General features: G+C 35.7%; 1 protein-coding gene across 1 annotated transcript in view; it reads left to right on the forward strand.

The window, feature by feature from the left end:
• LOC106876867 (A disintegrin and metalloproteinase with thrombospondin motifs 16) overlaps positions 1 to 20,400 on the forward strand; it is a 347,122-nt gene that overhangs the window by 309,260 nt on the left and 17,462 nt on the right. The window contains exons 15-20 of the mRNA XM_014925608.3: positions 1,016 to 1,146; positions 4,772 to 4,895; positions 7,383 to 7,633; positions 9,917 to 10,073; positions 12,552 to 12,678; positions 14,417 to 14,624. Coding sequence (XP_014781094.1) covers positions 1,016 to 1,146; positions 4,772 to 4,895; positions 7,383 to 7,633; positions 9,917 to 10,073; positions 12,552 to 12,678; positions 14,417 to 14,624 — 998 coding nt within the window. The remainder of the gene's footprint in view (positions 1 to 1,015; positions 1,147 to 4,771; positions 4,896 to 7,382; positions 7,634 to 9,916; positions 10,074 to 12,551; positions 12,679 to 14,416; positions 14,625 to 20,400) is intronic.

Here is a 20,400-nt window from a genome sequence, read left to right on the forward strand (position 1 = left end):
AAATTAAATGACTGTTTCGTGCAATAATGTGCAAAAATTGATATTAATACATCAGTATGGTTCATATTGGTAATTGTAGCGTTCTAAGCGTTTCCATAATGAATAGTTTCTTATGGAGACGCATATTACGTTACAATTACCAAAATGTATTGTTATAGAAATAAGCAAAACAGCAAATAAAAAGCGAAGTACATTTTGAGAATTCACCTACGATGCACCACTAGTGTTTGTACAACACATCATCTGCGACATACTTGTGAATGATGAGTGGAGACAATGGCTCAGGATAAATAAAACGTACTGTGAATTCAATTTTCTTTCTCTCATATTTTCTGTAAACTCTACGGACACAATGGAATTCTCGAAGTAAAAAATAAGTCCTGGGTGCAATTTGTTCGACTTGAAAAAAAACCTTCACGGCAGTTCTCCAGCATTGCCGCAGTCAAATGACTCAAACAAGTAAAAGAGTATATGTTTTTTTTATACATGTGTACGTACATTGTACATACGTATGTATGTATGTATGTATGTATGTATGTATGTATGTCTCTTCTATTTTTTAATTATTATAAATCTTCCACTGAGGAGGGATCCGGTTTCCAACAATGATACAAGGCTCCATTTTTGGGATGTAGTTAACACAGACAAATTCACATTTGGAACTTGAGAGAAGTGTTGCATATTTTTACTGTTCCATTACTGATTGCACGTGTAATGTACGAACTAGCTGGACGATTTCTCTTTCTGAAAATCCCAGTGTATGTTTGTATGGATGTATGTATGTATGTATGTATGTATGTATGTGTGTATGTACGTATATATGTACGTATGTGTGTAAGTTCGCATGTACGTATATATGTACGTATGTTGTATGTTGATCCAGTTACCTAGTCTTGTTTTAAATCTGGATTATACTGGTGCCCCATGAATTGGATTCAGTTGAGATCTACTGAATCCAATTCCTCAATACTCTAGACTTTCGAGAATCATTCATTTCAGTTTCTCTATTTTACAGCTCGGGAACCATGCAAACTTTACTGCATGGCTGTTGCATACAACTATAGATTTACAGTAACGCATCAAGCTGGAGATGGCATGAAATGTAAAAATACGGGTAACGCTGTATGCATTCGAGGAAAATGCAAGGTAAGTTTTGATACACACACAATATGTGTGCATGTACGTATGCATGCATGTATGAATGTATGTATGTATGTATGTATGTATGTATGTATGCATGTATGCATGTATATAATATATACATGCGTGGTTGTGTGGTAAGCAGCTTGCTTCCCAATCACCTTCTTCCAGGTTCATTTCCCTTGCGTGGCACCTTGGGCAAGTGCCTTCTACAATGACCTTCAGAGTAGACTTAGTAGACGGAAACTGATAGAAGCCCATCGTACGCACGCGCGCACGCACACACGTGCATACATACATATATACATACATGCATACATACATACATACATACATACATACATACGAAGGAGAAAGCTAATTCAAAGCCATTGCTGGTACTGTAAAACTTTCCAGAAGTTAATCATTTAAGTATATATACGACTATGTCGAGACATGCAACTATATGCATGAAAATATATGCATAAAACAAAACATACCAATATGCATATGCACTGACTCCAAATACTGCACATACACATGCAAAAATACTCGGTTAATATTGGTGAAACTCCAATGAAGGAATCTTGAGCCGAGGTTAGAAACTGGCGTTTTCTTTATTTGAAAGAATTCTTGAAATAAAACTGAATAATGACACATATACACACCTACATACTTACATACATACATACATACACACACATACACACATACATACGTATATGCATACATACACACACATACATACATACACACGTCTACTCATACACGGTTACTTGTCTATCGGATGGGTCAAAGTTCTAATGTAAAAAGCCTTGTTTCTGGGTTGAAACCGGCTCATTCTAGATAGATAGGAAATTTGAGAAATAATAATGCTCACAATTACGTACATACATCTACACCCCCGACTCACACAAGCAGATAAACCATCCATCATGTGTATATTTAGTATTTTGTTACTTAAGTTTCGTATTTCCTTGTGATACGAACATTGACGGGGTAGTGGTGGGCAACGTGTGCTAAAACAACAAACAATAATGAAATTCTTCGAATTTCACTGAAAATATCTGCATTAACCGCTGATTAATGTTCCCAATATCACTTTATTGACCGTCAATCTATGAAGCATCACGAATATTGTAAAGAATTCAAACTCTTGTAGACATTTTTCTTCCTTCCTCCTATTATTTCATTCCTTTCTATATCTCATTCCCTTCTTTCTTTGTTTCTTTCATACATTTCTTTTTTTCTTTTCCGTTTTCTTCTTCATTTTCGTATTTCCTTTCATTTTTTTTTTGTTCCATTCCTTTTTATTCTTCTGTAACATACCATCCCTCATTTTTCTCTCTACTTTACCTATTTTCTCTCTCTTTTTCTGTCTGTCTTTCTTTCTCCATTCATTAATCTTCTTACTAAAAGAATATAAAAGCAAACAGATGCATCATTTTAAACAATAATCTCGCAGGTGGTCCATCGTACAAACAACAATGAAATTGATCGCAACCGTTTTCACCAATAACAAACACGAAGACACAAAACCTAATAATTATCGTGTAAGGCTCACGATCATTAGATTGCGGTTTCGTTATCAGACTGGGTTGTAAGATTGAACAACGCACAGCATTTCACGTTGCTTCAGTCGACTCAGCTGGAAATGAATGTCAACGCCGGTTTGAGTTAACCTGCACCTGACTGGAGTCTCGTCCTGAGGGATCAGAAACGGTAGAACATTTGAAACTTTGATGGACAAAAGAATGTACTTTGTTGGTCACACAGTTTTTGAGAAATGAGTTATCAGTGGAATTGATGCAGGAACCAACGGTTACATATAGAACAACAAAAACGTTATTATCCGTATTGAACAACAATGCTCATGAAAGAACAATTCATTCCAATACTTGGTTATTATCACATGATGGAAGCTAGCTAGTTCTCCTTATGCATTTATATAATCATCAAATAGCCACACTTGGTCGAACTGCTGGTAATATTATGACAATATTATTTAAGGCTTAGCGGCATTTCTTTCGACTTTGTGTTCTGATTTCAAAGGCGTCGGAGTCGACTTCGCCTTTCTCCTTTCGGGGTCGATAAAATAGGTACAGGTTGAGCACTAGAGTCGATGTAATCGACTTACTCCTCCCCTAAAATTGCTGGCCTTGTGCCAAAATTTGAAACCAGTATTATGACAAAATTCTTTAAGGCAGCAATCTGGCAGAATCGTTAACACCTCGTGAGAAATGCTTAGCAGTATTTCTTCCGTCTTTACATTCTGATTTCAAAGACCATCGGAATCGACTTTACCTTTCATCCTTTCAGGGTCGATAAAATAATTACCAGTTGAGCACTAGAGGACGATGTAATCGACTTACCCTTCCCTAAAATTGCTGGTCTTGTGCCAAAATTTGAACCCAATATTATGACAATATTCAACCCACATTTCTCGTTAGTATCCAACTCAACATTATTTCATTTGTATTATCCTTATTGATTACTTTAACATTACAATGAATGCACGTGACTTAGTGGTTTGGGCATTCAGCTCACGATCGTAACGTTATGAGTTCAATTCCCAGCGACGCGTTGTGTCCTTGAGCAAGACACTTTACTTCACCTCGCTCCAGTCCACTCAGCTGGCAAAAATAAGTAGTACCTGTATTTCAAAGGGCCAGCCTTGTCACAGTCTATGTCACGCTGAATCTCCCCTGAGAACTACGTTAAGGGTACACGTGTCTGTGGAGTGCTCAGCCACTTGCACGTTAATTTCAGGAGCAAGCTGTTCCGTTGATCGTATCAGCTGGGACCCGTGTGTGTATGTGTGTGTGTGTGTGTGTGTGTGTGTGTGTGTGTGTGTGTGTATGTATGTGTCGTCATTATATTCGAATGTGAGAAATTCACAAACAATCTGAATTCGAAATCAGATTTTATAGAGACAAGTCTACATATTAATTTCAAATTTTGGTACAATGCCAGCAATTTGGAGGGGGAGGCAATAAATCGACTACATCGACCTCAGTACTCAACTGGTACTTATTTTATCGACCCTGAAAGATGAAAGACAAAGTCGGTCTCGGCGGTATTTGAACTCAGTACATAAGAATTTTCGCCGGCATACTAACGATTTTGTCAGCTTGCCGCTCTAAGACGACATATTGCAACGTATTTAAGCTGCTTTAATTATCATCCATTGTGTAATCATCAATAAAGTTGGCGGTTATGGTAGATCATCAACGGGAGTTGATACTCTAAGCAATTAACACCAGCCAACAAGCTACAGGTAGCTGTCTGTATTGTTTGGGATTTTACTACACCGTTTTCAAATATACTGAAAGTGTACAATTCTTCGAAGTGCCATTTTATGTTTGGTGTTTCTATGCTTGAGTGTGTGTGTGGTCCTGCAGCTCGAGCATTATGATTATATTCATTTTACTTTTATAATCAGAAGACAAAATGCCCTATATTAGTTAGTTATGTATTCTTTATGTTCTAAATTCAAATATTTCCGAGGTAGTTTCTTGCTTTTAATCTTTGCTCGGTGGATAAAATAATGACCAGTTAGTACATTACTCGATATATAATTGACCATACTTTCCCTGCAAACTTGATGGTCTTATGTCTATATTTAAAATGATAATACTCATTGTTATTGTAGGATGTCGGCTGCGATGGAGTAATCGACTCAAATGCCTCAAATGACATTTGTGGAGTATGCAAGGGGTATAACTCTACTTGTCATTTTGTTCGAGACACTTATTCTGCACAGTCACCGACGTCCGGTAAGATAATTTATATTGTTATTTATTTCTTTATTCATTGTTGTCCGCGTGTATTGTTGAATCATCCCCATTATTCCCGCTATTAAACGCATACACGTTTGTGAGTGTAATACATATAGAGACATGGTAGTGATTCTAAGATTTCTAAAATATGATGTATCAAATGATGTTGATTGCGCCGCTGATATTCAACTGAAGTGTTATTCGTAGAATAAAGTATTTGGTATACAGATCTCTTATTGTTGCTTCTTACAATAGTTTATTCAACGGATTAAATATGAGTAGAGTTCTATGAAAGATGCTATTCTTTTTCAATCGCTATATGCCTCTTTGGAACTCAAATATTGGTTGCGTATTTCCGAAGATTTTCTTGCCGGTAGTGTTAGCCTCAACCGGCAACAGATCCTCATACACTTCGTAGCTCGTGAAATATTCGAATTTAACGGAGATTGTGGTAATTGCAGAGACTCGATAAATTGCCGAGAGGATATCTAAACGAAACCAATGAACGAAGTTTGTAGAACATCAGTTTGTAACTCGCAAAGAAGAGTCAGCCTAATCCCCAAATCAAATTTTCAACCTTTAAAAGTCCTGGGTGAGAAATGCGACCTTGAAGTGGTTTTGTCTGAATTATATGCGAAAATTTCGATAATGCTTTTATTTCCAGAATAATGTCGAAATGTATAAGATTCAAACTACTCAAAAATAAACACTTCATTTGTAAATAGCTGTAACAAAAGCCAAAGCATTGTATGCAGCTCTTAAGAATATTGTAATTTATAATGAAGATATCCACCTAAGCACTTTTACTCGGTGTCTCTTTGTGTAAAGTACAGAAATGACCGTAGGAAGTGTCCAGCAAGTGATATTATATGTCGCAAGTTTGAGGAAAAAATCGTTAATGAACCTGCAGGGCGCCACTCAACTGTCCTGACCTGCAAAAACAGCACAACAGCAAGTTCACACACAAACACACACATACGCACGCATGCACGCACGTACGCGCGCATACAAGCAAAATGAGTTGTCATTTTGTTGCCACAAACGTTTCTCTCTGTTGGTTAATTTTGAGAACAAAATCGGAATTTGGCCAAATATCTAGAGAGACACGTCTATAATACAATTGTCTTCCAAATTATGTGTTTGACTCTTTCGTCTTGTCCATTTCCTCGGGACTCCTAGCGAGTGATTCTGCTTTGCTCAATTTATTGTATTAGGAAATCTAACACTTTTTTATAGACATCATTAATCTACTCGAACACTGTTGACAGTGCTACTAGTTCTGACGTGAGAAAATAGCTAGTAGATAGAAATCACGTGATAAGGGGTGTTCCGGTGCTCATAGCTGACGATTTTCGTCTGCTACGATCTATGTGTGTGCTTATATGTATCCTGAGATATTCTCGCAACACAGTATTTGGTGTTTGGTGTCCTAACAAGACATTCATGTTAAGTTGGATTGTCATATATATATATATATATATATATATATATATATATATATATATAATATATAAGATTGCCATATATATATATGTGTATATAAATATATTGCCATACATACATACATACATACATATATCATCGCCTCACCCACCGTTGGACGAGGTATGAGGGTTCTGTAATTTATTGCTGAACCACCGCACAGTTGATTTGTTTATAGTGATCAAATGTTTGTTTTTTATTCATATAAGCTCATTCCCTCCATCAAAGCGACATTACCTGTACAGGTACACGACATGCCACATGTTAGATCACGAAATGATCGCAGAACAACGTGAAATGAAGTGCTTTGCTCAAGAGCATAACGCAACGCCCGTTCTGGGAATCGAAACCACGATCTCACAATCGTGAGTGTAACACCCTAACCACAAAGTCATGCACCTTCACACACACACACACACACACACACACACACACACACACACACACACACACACACACAGGTGTTTGTGTTTGTGTGTGTATATATATATATATATGTGTGTGTGTGTGTGTGATGTTAACAGTTTTTGCGTGTTTAGCTAATTCGTGTTTCTCATGTTGTAATTGTTGTTTCAGTTTCAACACACGGTCACAGATCAAATCCCTTTCCGGGCAAGTACATCTCGTGGTTTAGTTATTGGGGTATTCAGCTTACGATCGTAAGGTCGTGAGTTCGAAAACCAGCGGCGCATTGTGTCCTTGAGAAAGACACTTTATTTCACGTTGTTCCAGTTCACTCAGCTGGCAAAAATAAGTTGTACCTGTAATTCAAAGGTTCAGCCTTGTCACACTCTGTTTCAGGCTGAATCTTCCTGAGGGCTACGTTAAGGGTACATGTGTTTGTTGAGTACCAGCCACTTGCACGTTAATTTCACGATCAGGCTTTTCCGTGGATCCAATCAACTGGAAACTTCATCACCGAGCGAGTGTCAGTTTATATATATATACATATATGATTTGATTTTCGATCCATTTTTTAAACTAATTTATTCATTTTTACAGGTTACTTCCCAGTTGTTGTTCTGCCAAAAAATGCACGAAATATAAAGGTGAGAGAGGAGAGTACATCAGCAAATTATATAGCCATACGTAATGTGTTTGGAGAGTATTACCTGAATGGAAACAATCGTGTAGCATGGTCAGGTATTTATTCGTTAGGAAAACATTCCACTCGCTTTCTTTATTGGCGTCCATATAACAGACCAGAAACTTTAGAAGCAGCTGGACCTCTTGAAGAAGATATTGTACTTGAGGTAATTATAATATATCTGAAAGGTAAACTAGTCTCCTCCTCTCCGTCCGGCGGAATTCAAATTCAGAATGTAAAGCGACACAATCAAATACATTGGGGCATTTTGCCTTCGTGCTTATGTAAATCATGTTCCTCAATAACGGCTGAAAATAGATAACATGGTGACATTTAAGTACTTGGGTAGAGACTTCTAAAAAAAGTATTGGCTTTGGGCTCATTTTAGAAGTCGTTACAACAACACCACGAACAACAGTAACAACAACAACAACTACTACTACTACTACTACCGCTACTGCTGCTGCTGCAGCATCCGAACCAGCAGTGTAAAGGAGTCGATAATATAAGTACTAATGAAGTACTAGAGTCGATAAAATAGACTGTTGCCCCAAATTTCTGGCGGATTGGCAGTATCGTTTGAGTATCGGACAAAATACTAAACAAAACCCCGCCAAGATCAATTTTGCCTTCTGAGGTAGATAAATTAACGTATCAGTCACGTACTAAGGTCGATGTTAACAACTAACTCCTCGCCTCAGAATTGTTGGTTTTGTGCCTAAATTAGAAGCCGTTATTGAGGAACATGATTTACATAAGCACGAAGGCAACATGCCCTAAAGTATTTGATTGCGTTGCTTTACATTCTGAATTCGAATTCCGCCGAGGGAGGGGAGGGGGCTAGTTTACCTTTCATTGTTCTTGGATCAATAAAATTAGTACCACTCAAATACTGTTAAATTATTAAAGACTGAAATGTTCAAATTACGCCGAGGTCGACTTTGCCTTTCATTCTTTTGGAGTCGATAAGAAAGTACCAGTCAAGTAATCGACTGGCCGCCTCCCTTCAAAATTTCTGGCCTTATGTCAAAATTAGAGAGAATTATCAAAGACTGGAATTTGGGTTCCTTTTGTGTTACGTCCCCTGTAAATATATATTTCTCCAATTAGGGTTTGTAATCAAAACCGTATTTTTCATTTTGCTTGGGCAGTCCTTAATTCATTTATTAAGTTCACTCATGTCCTGACAGTATCCCTTCTTTTACCCTTAAGCAATGCGTCCCAGAGGAAACCCCTTATTTACCAAACTGTTCAGTCTTTTATTAAAGTGATATACTTCGATCTTTTGAAACACGCTAGTCCCTACATGACTTCTTCCTCCCATACGTGAACGATGTATCTGCCTTCACCTTAAACAAAACCCAGGCAAATAATACAAACCTTCGTTCCTCCCAAAACTTTTATGCCCAGAAGTCATCCATTGCAACATCTGCGCAAACTCCATAAACAGAGAATTCATAAACATCCTCCGATAAGGTCATTGTGATGTTGTTTACTTCAGCATAAAAGTTCACATTCACAGCACACTCAGGCATACATTATCACACCTCAGACTTGCTTAAACAAGAGCAAGCGTCCAGTAATAACTTCGAATGTTAAACTTAACTATCTCGGATGATCCTTCTTAGTGAAAAAATATATGCTTAACGAGACACGTTGACGGTTCGCACATCTGGAACGTAGCTGATGCTATACACATATACATTTCAGACCACATCCAAGTAAAGGCCACAAACACACTTCAGTCTCTGATCGAGAGACGCACTATATTCCCTCTCTGTCTTTTCTTCTATTACTGAAATGGCCATTGCTCCTCAGAGCAGTCCGATTTCATGCCAATTCCACTCAAGCATTCTCCATTCACTAGTCTTTCCTTCCCTCATCTCCCATATTGTGATCAAAATCCAGTTACTTCACTAACCGCCATGCCCACTCTTTTCTTTCCAAAATGTCGGCTCTTTGGAAATTCATCCTTGCACGTTTTTGTTTTTCTTTCTTTGTCTTTTGAAATGGTCGACTCACCAGAATGTTAATGGCATCAGACTCTCCGTTTGCTGAAGGCCTGCCTAGGTATGGGTTCAGCCGTTTCCTTTATGCCAAACTAATAAACTAAAACACAGCCTCGCGTTGACCAATACCTTGTAGACAGAGTTTAGTAGACGGAAACTAGGCGCGTACGTATGTGTGCGCGTGTGTGTCTCTATGTCTGTGTTTATGTTAACCCTTATTAACCGATGTTATGTTTTACATAGTTTCCTTTTACATTACGGTAACTAACAGATAGATAGAAACCGATAAAATAAACTTAGGACTGGAAAAAGTACCAGGGTCGATACTAAGAATTCATGAAAGTGGTATACCAGTCGAAACAAGAAAAAGATTATGTATATATTTGTTTGAAACCTTAGCATTTAATGAAGTTTCTCTTTTGCTTTTCTTATTCGTGCAGATTCTAGCTCAAGGGCACAATCCAGGATTACATTATGAATATATCGTACCTAAAACGGCTAAGGAAATGCATGAGTCCAGAACGAAAAAAGCGGTCAACTCTCGAAGATTTAACTGGGCTGTGAAAGTATCGTCTTGTACAAAATCCTGTGCGGGAGGTAAAATACACAACAATAAGTTCTTTTCACTGAATGTGCTATCTTTTATGTAACTGTCCCTTACATGTTGACATTAGTGTATTAGTATCTTTTATTGGCACTAGGTCATATATTTCCTAAAGTAATGCTATAAACTATTCATTTGACCCCAACAAGAGATTAGAAGAGGTAAAAGGCCAAGTCAACTGCATATATGAATACACATACGCGCGCACACTCACTCATACTTATATACATGTATGTATATATGTACGTGCGTGTATATATGCAGGTATACGTATGTATGTATGAACGTATGTACTTGTGCGTATATGTGTGCAAATATATAACGTATATGTGTGCATGCACACATGCATTTGTGCATACATTGGTTCTGAGTTAGAAAGCGTCTCTTTCTTCACTGGGAAGAAATTCTAACAATAAAACTAGGTAAACATACATATTTACTTACTTATATACATACATTCGTAAGCAGTTACGTAAGTACATTTAGTCATTTATTCTAACCTAGCCTTTGTTAACATTTATAAACTAGGATTATTGCTGTTACTGTTTGCGGTGGGATTATTGTCTGATATTTCTATATAAAAAAACATATATATCATAGTCTAGCTTGGTGTGTTTCACACTCATTGTCTATAATGAGAATTTTCTCTTCCCAGACCTTTACCGCTGTGAAGGTCTTTCCCCCGTCTGAATATACATGAACATGTTATATATAAATGTTCGGTGGACGGACAATTGCGTACAGGACATTTGCGTCCCGGACAACTACGTACCAGGCAATTGCGTCCCTGGAAAAATGCATCCCTGGACATTTGCGTCCCCAGACAAATACGTCCCTGGACAAATGGTAATTTATTGTCATAAAAAAATGTTTTACATGTTTACATTTTTTAATACACTTATTTTTTCACGAGTATACTTTCCAACAGGTGCTCGTTCATCAAATAGGTAGTTACCATAAATGTACATCAATACAAAGGTATATTCTTGTTTTCTAAAGCAAAAGAAATTTAAGCTAGCAATTTAAGTTAACTCGAGCAGTGCGAACTGTATACGTCTAATACATTCTGGATTTCATAATTCAAAGTTTTATTTGAAACCCATGGTTAAGTTTAGAAAATTTAACACTGGTGGAGGGACATTTGTTCACGAGGAAAATTACAGCTACCAATATCATAGGAAAAACGCCGATGAAACAAAAACGTCCTGGAGATGAGTAAAGCGATTTTGCAAAGCAATAATATATACAGTGAATGACTCAGTCCCGACACGATGTAATGAACATAACCATGGATCCTCAGCTGCTAAGCACAAGAAGTTATGTCCGAGTTAAAAACTACTTCAATTTCAGTATGCGAACCAGAAAAAAGTCTTATTGGAGCTACAATCGTTAATGAAGACCAGTTTTCAATTGCCCACATACTCTCTTTATCATCAATGGAGACAAAAAGCACAAAACGCACCACCAATTCCACAGCAAAGGAATAATTTCGAGATATCGGAATCCTACTGTTTTTTTTTTTTTGTTTTTTTTTTTGCAACTCAAATCGCAACTTAATCCAAGATTGTTGTTGACAGACTTTGAAATAGGAGCTCGAAAGGTTTTATAGAAAAGTTTCCAGAAGTAACAATAAGTTCATAGCTCTTTCATTTATCTAAATCCATTTTAAAGAGAAGGCTATCCTCAGACCAGTGACATGGTCTGAAAGTTTACTTCAGAGTGGACTCCGCTAAAGGTATCCAAAGGACCAGTTGATGATGTTAAAGTAGTGGTAGATAACATTTACCGCCCAGAACTAGAACGGGTCTCCGATAGGAATCAGCACAAACTCCGTCTACTAATCTTCATTCATGGGGCTTCGGTCAACCCGGTATGAAGGTTGAAGATACTTGCCCTGTGTGCTGTGAAGTGGGACCAGACTTCACCACACAACTATTCTTGCGCTCATAAAACGCATGAAGTGACCAGCGAGCAGTTAGAACACAGTGTCCAGAACTGAGCAGAAAGGAACTTAAATTAGATGTGGTTGCATCGGATATGTGTATGTGTGTGTGTATAAAATAGTCAGAGAAAGAAATGGATTTATGTATTTTTTAAAGGAGCATCGTCGGTGTGGGTTGAGTCGTTTTAAAGCAGGAATAAAAATGTAGTTGTGATTTCGACCTTTGGATATTTTACTGATTCACATGCCTCCAAAAGACTAGTGTCAAAAATAAAATAAAGTAACCAATATAGTATATGAAAAAAGCTACCTCTTTGAGAAATTCTAATGTTTTAGTATTTTAATATTCAGGTCGGCAAAAATTACTTAGAACTTGATCATGGTAAATATTTTGAAATTACCATATGTGTGTGTGTGTGTGTGTGTGTGTGTGTGTGTGTGTGTGTGTGTGTGTGTGTGTGTGTGTGTGTGTGTGTGTGTGTTTCTCTATAAATTAAAACACGTATATACGTTTGTATTTTTTTAATAGGCACCAAAGAAATTGAGGCTATATGTTTGTTAAACCAAGACAAAGAAGTTAACATCTCATATTGTGATATGTCTGACAAGCCCAAAACCGGAACAGTTGCTTGCAAACAGAAGGCGTGCCCACCAAGGTAAATAAGCATTGTTATGATTACATCCTTTTTTATGTTTCATTTAAAATGATTTTGTTTCTAAAATGCAGGGTCCAGTTGTTGATGAGTGTATGATTAAGTAAATCAAATTGAATGTATCTCTTCTTTCTTTGACTTCGGAGGGAAGACAGTCCAACATTAAATTAATGGTACTTGAAATCAAAGCCACGAGAAAGTAAACCGGATAGTATGATAAATCATCGGATCTGACTTTTCTACTCTTTACTGTCTGCATTGGAAACACTATTTGCGTTTTATCTCATTCTATATAGATCTTCTTTTCAAACGTCTCGTTAAATATTGCACCCAGATTTTATTGGGAAACAATATTCCCATCGTCTCCCTATTAATTCAGCTTCTTACTTGACTAGTCGATTTAGAAACATTCTACAAAATTTCTTGAATTTGGAAGAGTGTGTGCTTGAAATACGTAATATTTTAAAAGAGGATCCAGTGATGATTCTGTAAAGAAATAAATGAAAAGTAACGACTTGTAGGGTTTCATGACATCAGTTTTATACTATACTTTTATTAAATTGCAAGGATCTTTAGTTCGGTGCGTATCTCACAATTTTTCTTAACCTTTCACAAATTTTAATTAGCCAGGAGAATAAAACCAGCACCTGTGACCTTTTTCAGGACTTTGGTGGGAGACAAAGAAGAGAGTTATTTCTAGAACGGATTAAAGATACCCTCTCTTTCGGATAAGACACTTATATTTTACGGGTGGCCGTTCTAGTTGGAGAAACCAAACTCAGTCATTACTACAAGCCAACAAGTCATCAATTCCAAAATGCACCGCTATTTATTGTAGTGATTAAACCATTTGGAATATCTGCCTCAAATTAGGTGGACTCAGTTGTTACGCTTTGAGTCTGTTGAACACTTACACAACTTAATGCTGGTTATAAGTTATGAACCGTCGGTTACCCGTCTTGTTTTCCAGATTTAATCATCAGTATAATCAGTCCTCTGTGAACATACACAGATAATACAGATAATGCGAGGATTTCAAGATTATAATAGTTGAGATTATTTACTTGATTAAGATGTGGTGCTATGTTGACTCACTTCATTCAATATCTTGAACTTTTAAGCAAGAATGATTTATGTCGGTTCTTATGTCACACGAGGCATCAGAAAAGACTATCACTACTTTTAGGCTTCACAGTTCTCATCTATTCCGGTTGAAATTTCATTTGACTATTGGAGGCCTGGTTATAGTTAAATGAATCAAGAGTTTGCTGACACACACAAATAAGATCAACACTAGATGACAAGATATTCTTGTCAAAGACGGCCTTCCAATTCGGTAGCGTCCGATATCGTGGTGGTATCGGACGCATACGCTGCAATCTCCCTCCTGAACCCCAATTAGAATGTATTGCGCTTCAATTGTTCCAACTTCTGTGGGAGTAACGAACAGAAGTGGTAAGACGGTGCGGCTCTGTTGGACCGAGCGTGCAATGCAGAATGTTCCGATAGGTAGCCGTTTAATTTGACCACAAAAAATATATCATTGGTAATTGCTGCGGTCCAGCTTTTGAAAAAGAGCCAGAAGATATCTGCTTTCGGGATGACTTCTAAGTGACGATGGTCAACTCAAACAAAAGCTTTCGACTGATCCAAATTGATCAGGACCTCACTGAATCTATCTTCGCTGTCAACTCTTTCTAAGATGTTGTTAATGACAATAATAATTTTAATATTTTTGCAGCTGGGTACCGGAAAAATGGAGAACGTGCACTACTAAGTGTGGAGGTGGTCGTCAATCGCGAAAAGTTCGGTGCCGTGAGATGGTTTCGGAGAAAAGATTTCGGCGTGTTCCGAAGAAACGTTGTGAGCACCTGGTGCGACCTCCACGTAAACAAAAATGTAACACTCACGACTGCCCACCAAGCTGGGTAACTGGGAAATGGTCAGAGGTAAGTATCAATATCATACACATTGGTATGGACAATAGAGATAAGGAGTATATGTGAGTTCATATTTGCACAGTGATAATGTGTACACATTTGTTGCGCATGCATGCGTGTGTGCGTGTATTTGTAGAAGGACTACAAAGCAATGGAATTAGGAAAAAATGTAAGATAATCTTACGAGAGTATATCTGAAAGAAAGATACATTTAGGTTTTCCGTGAAAAATTGTCTTTCTATATGTATGCACGTATGTATACTTATGTATATGTATATATCGACTGTCGATATGTACATGTAAGGTTAGACATGCCTGACAAAGTCCCTCCATAACTCACTATTTTCCATCGCTCCTGGCAACTGCTCCTTACTGAGATTTGGACCGTCTGAGAGTTGATCGATGAATGTTCAAGCAGGTCTTCCTCAGCTGTGTCTTCTGTGCGTTGGTTCCCACAATAGTAGCTTGTGTATAACTACCTGCTTGTCCTGCAAATTGTAACACTCTTTGAGCAACTGTAGTTGTTATCTTGGATAAATTTCCATATAAACTTTCATTTGTAATACTTTGACGCCACTTTATGTTTTATACAACCCTATGTATTGCAGTGTGTGAACCATCTTATTTCTCGTCAAGTGCTTTTGTCAGGGCCATGTACCTGATCCATACAACAGTACTGACTCAGAAGACGTTCTGAAGAATGGTATTTATGATTTTTCTGAATAGATCCAACTTCCATATCTTTTCTATTCTGTTCATTGCAGCCCAGGCTTTGGTAATTCTAACATCAATATCCTTTTCTGACGAACTTATCCAACAGCCTAAATATAGAAAAATCATCAACTCGATTTAGTATTCCGCCATCCAGTGTGACGAGAGTTCTATCTTCTTGGTTTAGGGACATGTACTCTATCTTGGTAACATTTATGTGTAGACCAATTTTCCTGGAAGGTAGCAGTTATTGAGCTTGATCAATGGTATAGCATGTATGTACCGTGCAGTTAGAAGAAAAAACCATTGGATTACATTACGTTACACAGCATAAAACAAAACTAGAGGGAAGAATTCCAGTTGATAACACAACTAACTTATCTAAAATTCCATCAAGAGCTTCAAACAGGGTGACTCTTCGAAGCTATACTAATAGAATAATACAACGACAGATATATCGAACAGATAGTTTATGCCTTCAAGCAATGAACAAGCTATTTCTTGGTGCTAAGGCAACTTGCCAATAACTGCCAAAATTTCCGATCCGGTGATAACGATAGACACATTCAGACAGCATAATTCAGTGCTGCGTTATATAGGAAGGGCATTCTATCTTCCCCACTGATCTCTTTCTGGCATTTAAAGTACTGAGTCAGTTGACACAAAATATATCACCATCTGCTCCCATAGAGGAATAGTGAAGACTCTGAGTGCTGTTGATCATAAGTAAGGATTCTCGACAAGGAAAACTAGTTATCTCAGATGTTCTGTAGGTTCGTTGTTTCATTCTTTGCTTTAAGGATAATTTCCAGAGATAATTTCCTTAATATAGCAATGCTATCATGACCCATGGATAAATTTTAACCAAAGCTCTACATACAGTTTTTCAGCCAACCCTTTCAACGTGTCTGAGGTCGTTAGGGGACTGGAAAATCCTTCTTTTTCTGGAGTAATCTAACACGATTACAAGTATACATAAGTCAAAAAAGCATCTTGTACCTTATTTCATTTAATGGTAACATGAAAGATCGATTTCATTCAACAGCACCAAAACATAATCAGTCCTTATATTAAGAAAATACGAATATAACACCACTCTCTCCACTAGCGAACGAAGCAAATTCTAGCTTTCAAAATCTCTGATTAATTTGCATGATGACCGCATATACTATGCACCTAAACTGCATCCTAAAACTGGCTAGAAAGTGCTAGAAAGTATGTGTCGGGATTAACGGTTCCACATGTTGATATATATATATATATATATATATATATAGTTTTAGGGAAAATAACCAATTTTCAAGAACTCATCGATGAAAATCCACTATCACATATAGAAAAATTAATAATTAAAAGCACAATAAATGAGTATAATATAAAGTAAAGTAAATATCATAAGATAAATATAAATTGATTTTAATTGAGTTTTTTACCTGTAATTTTGGATTTTGTCCCTAATAATATTATTATATATATATATATATATATATATATATATATATATATATATATATATATATATATATACATGTATATATATATATATATATATATATATATATATATATATATATATATATATATATATATATATATACATGTATATATATATATATATATATATATATATATATATATATATATATATATATATACATGTATATATATATATATATATATATATATATATATATATATATATATATATATATATACATGTATATATATATATATATATATATATATATATATATATATATATATATATATATATATATATATGTATGAGTGTGTGTGTGTATATTAGTTGTTTTTTTTGTTTCTTTGCAATGGAGAAGTCTTGCTGGAAATTTATTTTAATTAATTAAATAGAATATACCGTATTTTGGTTAGTAATAAATTTTATTTCATTTCAACTACGTTTTACTTAAAGTTTCTGGTATACATATATACACACATACGTACATTCAAATATATACATATTAATTAACAGGTACATAAAGGCGCCTGATTGATTAGAATGACTTTCAATATCACTGAGTTTAAATCAAGGGCCAACCGAGCCAGACACTTTTGGAAATTTGCTTTGCAAATCATTTCGTGTTGTATTAAATCTGACACAAAGAGCATTTGTTACTGCGAAAACAATTTATCATAGTCAACTTTGAGCATTCTATAATTATCATTTAAGCATACACTTTCTCGTTGCAACAGTAGTCATACACATATATATAGATGCGCGCACAATACTCTCACACATATTCACAAACAATCACACACACGCTCACAATAGAATGTTTCGTGTTATTTGTTATAATTTTGCGCTGTGGGCTCAGATCCTGTCCAGGCCAACTTTGCATATCATCATTTCAGGTCAAAAGATAAAAATTAAAACGAAATAAAAATCTAAGTTGATGAATTGATGGAAGAATAAGAAAGCTGGACCGGATGTCTTGCGGTATTTGTTCTGACACTTTGCTGTCTGTGTTCAAATCCCACCATAACTTATTTGGGTGGTATATTTAATTAGTCGCCCGTATACCCACAACGATTTCGCACACTGGGTGTCTTTACCAGAATCAACTCCAGTGCAAATATCCTGGTTTGAATTGTAGTTTGAGAATAACATCCTCTTCCCATTCCACCAGTCTAAGATGACCTGTAACAGGTCGTGAACGCTGCTTTCCTTCCTAAGTAAAAGAAAACACAATTAACGTGCAAGTGGCTCAGCACTCTACAGATAGGCGTACCAGGATGTGACAAGGTTGGCCCTTCGAATTACAGGTACAACTCATTTTTGCCAGCTGAGTGGACTGGAGCAACGTGAATTGTCTTGCTCAAGGACAAAACGCGCCGTCGGGAATCGAACTCACTACTTTACGATCGTGTTCCGATAGCCCTAACCACTAAGCCACATGCTTTCACATATATTTAAATATAGATATAGGCATGCGTGTATGTATGTATGCTCGTATATATGTATATTTGTTTGTACATGGCATTCCGTCGTTTACGACGCCATGGGTACCAGCTGATCCGATCAACGGAACAGCCCTCTCGTGAAATTAACATGCATGTAGCTGAGCCCTCCACAGAAATGTAGACCCTTAACGTAGTTTTCAGGGAAATTCAGATGACACAGAATGTGACAAGGCCGGCCTTTTGAAATACGGGTACTACTAATTTTTTGCAACCTGAGTGAACTGGAGCAACATGTCTTGCTCAAGGACACAACACATCGCCGGGAATCGAACTCGCGAGCTGTGAATATCCCAGTAACTAAGCCACTCACTTTCACTGTGTGCACATACACGTATATCAGCATATATATATATACATGCATATATATATATATATATATATATATATATATATATATATATATATATATATATATATATATATATATATCTGCATATATATATATATATATATATATACATATTTATATATATATGCACACACACACATATATGAATACACACGCACATGTGTGTGTGTGTTTGTGTGTGTGTGTGTGTGTGTGTGTTTGTGTGTGTGTGTGTGTGTGTGTGTGTGTGTGTGTAGTTAAAGAAATTGAGATAAGGGTAAGAAAAGAAAGAAGGGTATTCGGGCTTGTTTTTGTATTTTTGTTATTCCTGTTCAACACAACATGAAAGTAGCCAATCTCATGGAGACTATCAGACACCTATCTCAAATAACAGTCAACACATCAGAGAGTGTCTTGTTTTGTTAAATATTTATTATCACTTTAACAAAAATATATTCCCATAGGCTCATTCTGTTGTTTATAACGGATACTTATTTCATCGAATAAAGAAAGGGACAACCTTTGATGTGACCCTAATTACGTTCAGGGTCATAAGTGACATGGTTTGTTGGTTGATCGTTGATAGCTGAGAATAACTGCGTGGCAGGGAGCAAGATTATAAATCAAAGACTCGAATCTTAATTAAAGACAAGTTGTATGTGCGAGCTAAAAATAATTGATACATACAAATACACGCGTACACACCCAGACACCTACACATGTCTGTGTACGTGTGTGTGTGTGTGTGTATACATACATATTTATATATATATATATATATATATATATATATATATATATATATATATATATATATATATATATATATATATATATATATATATATATATATATATATATATATATACATATATATATATATATATACATATATATATATATATACATATATATATATATATATACATATATATATATATATATATACATATATATATATATATATATATATACATATATATATACATATATATATATATATATATATACATATATATATATATATACATATATATATATATATATATATATATATATATATATATATAAATATATATATATATATATATATATATATATACATATATGTATAATAATGTACATATATGTATATTTATATGTATATATGTGTGTGTGTATATGTATGTATATGTGCGTGTATACGTATGTATGTATGTATGTATGTATGTGTGTATGTATGGAATGCATATATGTATGTGTGTATGTGTATATATGTATATATTTTCTCTTTTAATTTTTTCATAATTCCTAATTATACCTTTACGCTTTGTTTTGAACGACAAATTCCACAGTTCTAGCAATGTTTCAAGATCTTCCTTGTCCTTAAAAATGAAATTCTTTCTGTGGGTGTTTGTTATTTAAGTTTCTATTGTAAGCGAGATGCATGGGAACGATGTTGAGTTAGTTTCTCATTCACGGGAACTTCAAATTTCCAGTGTTTACGTCATTATAGTATCAATAATCAGGAAATAGTTTGACCATGATGTCTCTTGTTGACTTTTCCGCTACATCTTCAAAGACTTTATTGTCTCTTTTTCTTTTCTTTTTTTTTGGCGTGTATACTGTATATATATAATAATTTTATCAGTTCATGTTTCTTTTGTCTTATTTTGTTTTCTTTATGGTGTGTGACCTAATGAGTTGTAAAGGCTTTTTTTTTTTTGTTGAGGATGCATTATAAACTGTGGAGACATGTAGTAGTTGTGTGTCCATTATAACAGA

The sequence above is a fragment of the Octopus bimaculoides genome, chromosome 1 (assembly GCF_046866305.1).
Source record: "Octopus bimaculoides isolate indiv1 chromosome 1, ASM4686630v1, whole genome shotgun sequence".
Taxonomy (NCBI): domain Eukaryota; kingdom Metazoa; phylum Mollusca; class Cephalopoda; order Octopoda; family Octopodidae; genus Octopus; species Octopus bimaculoides.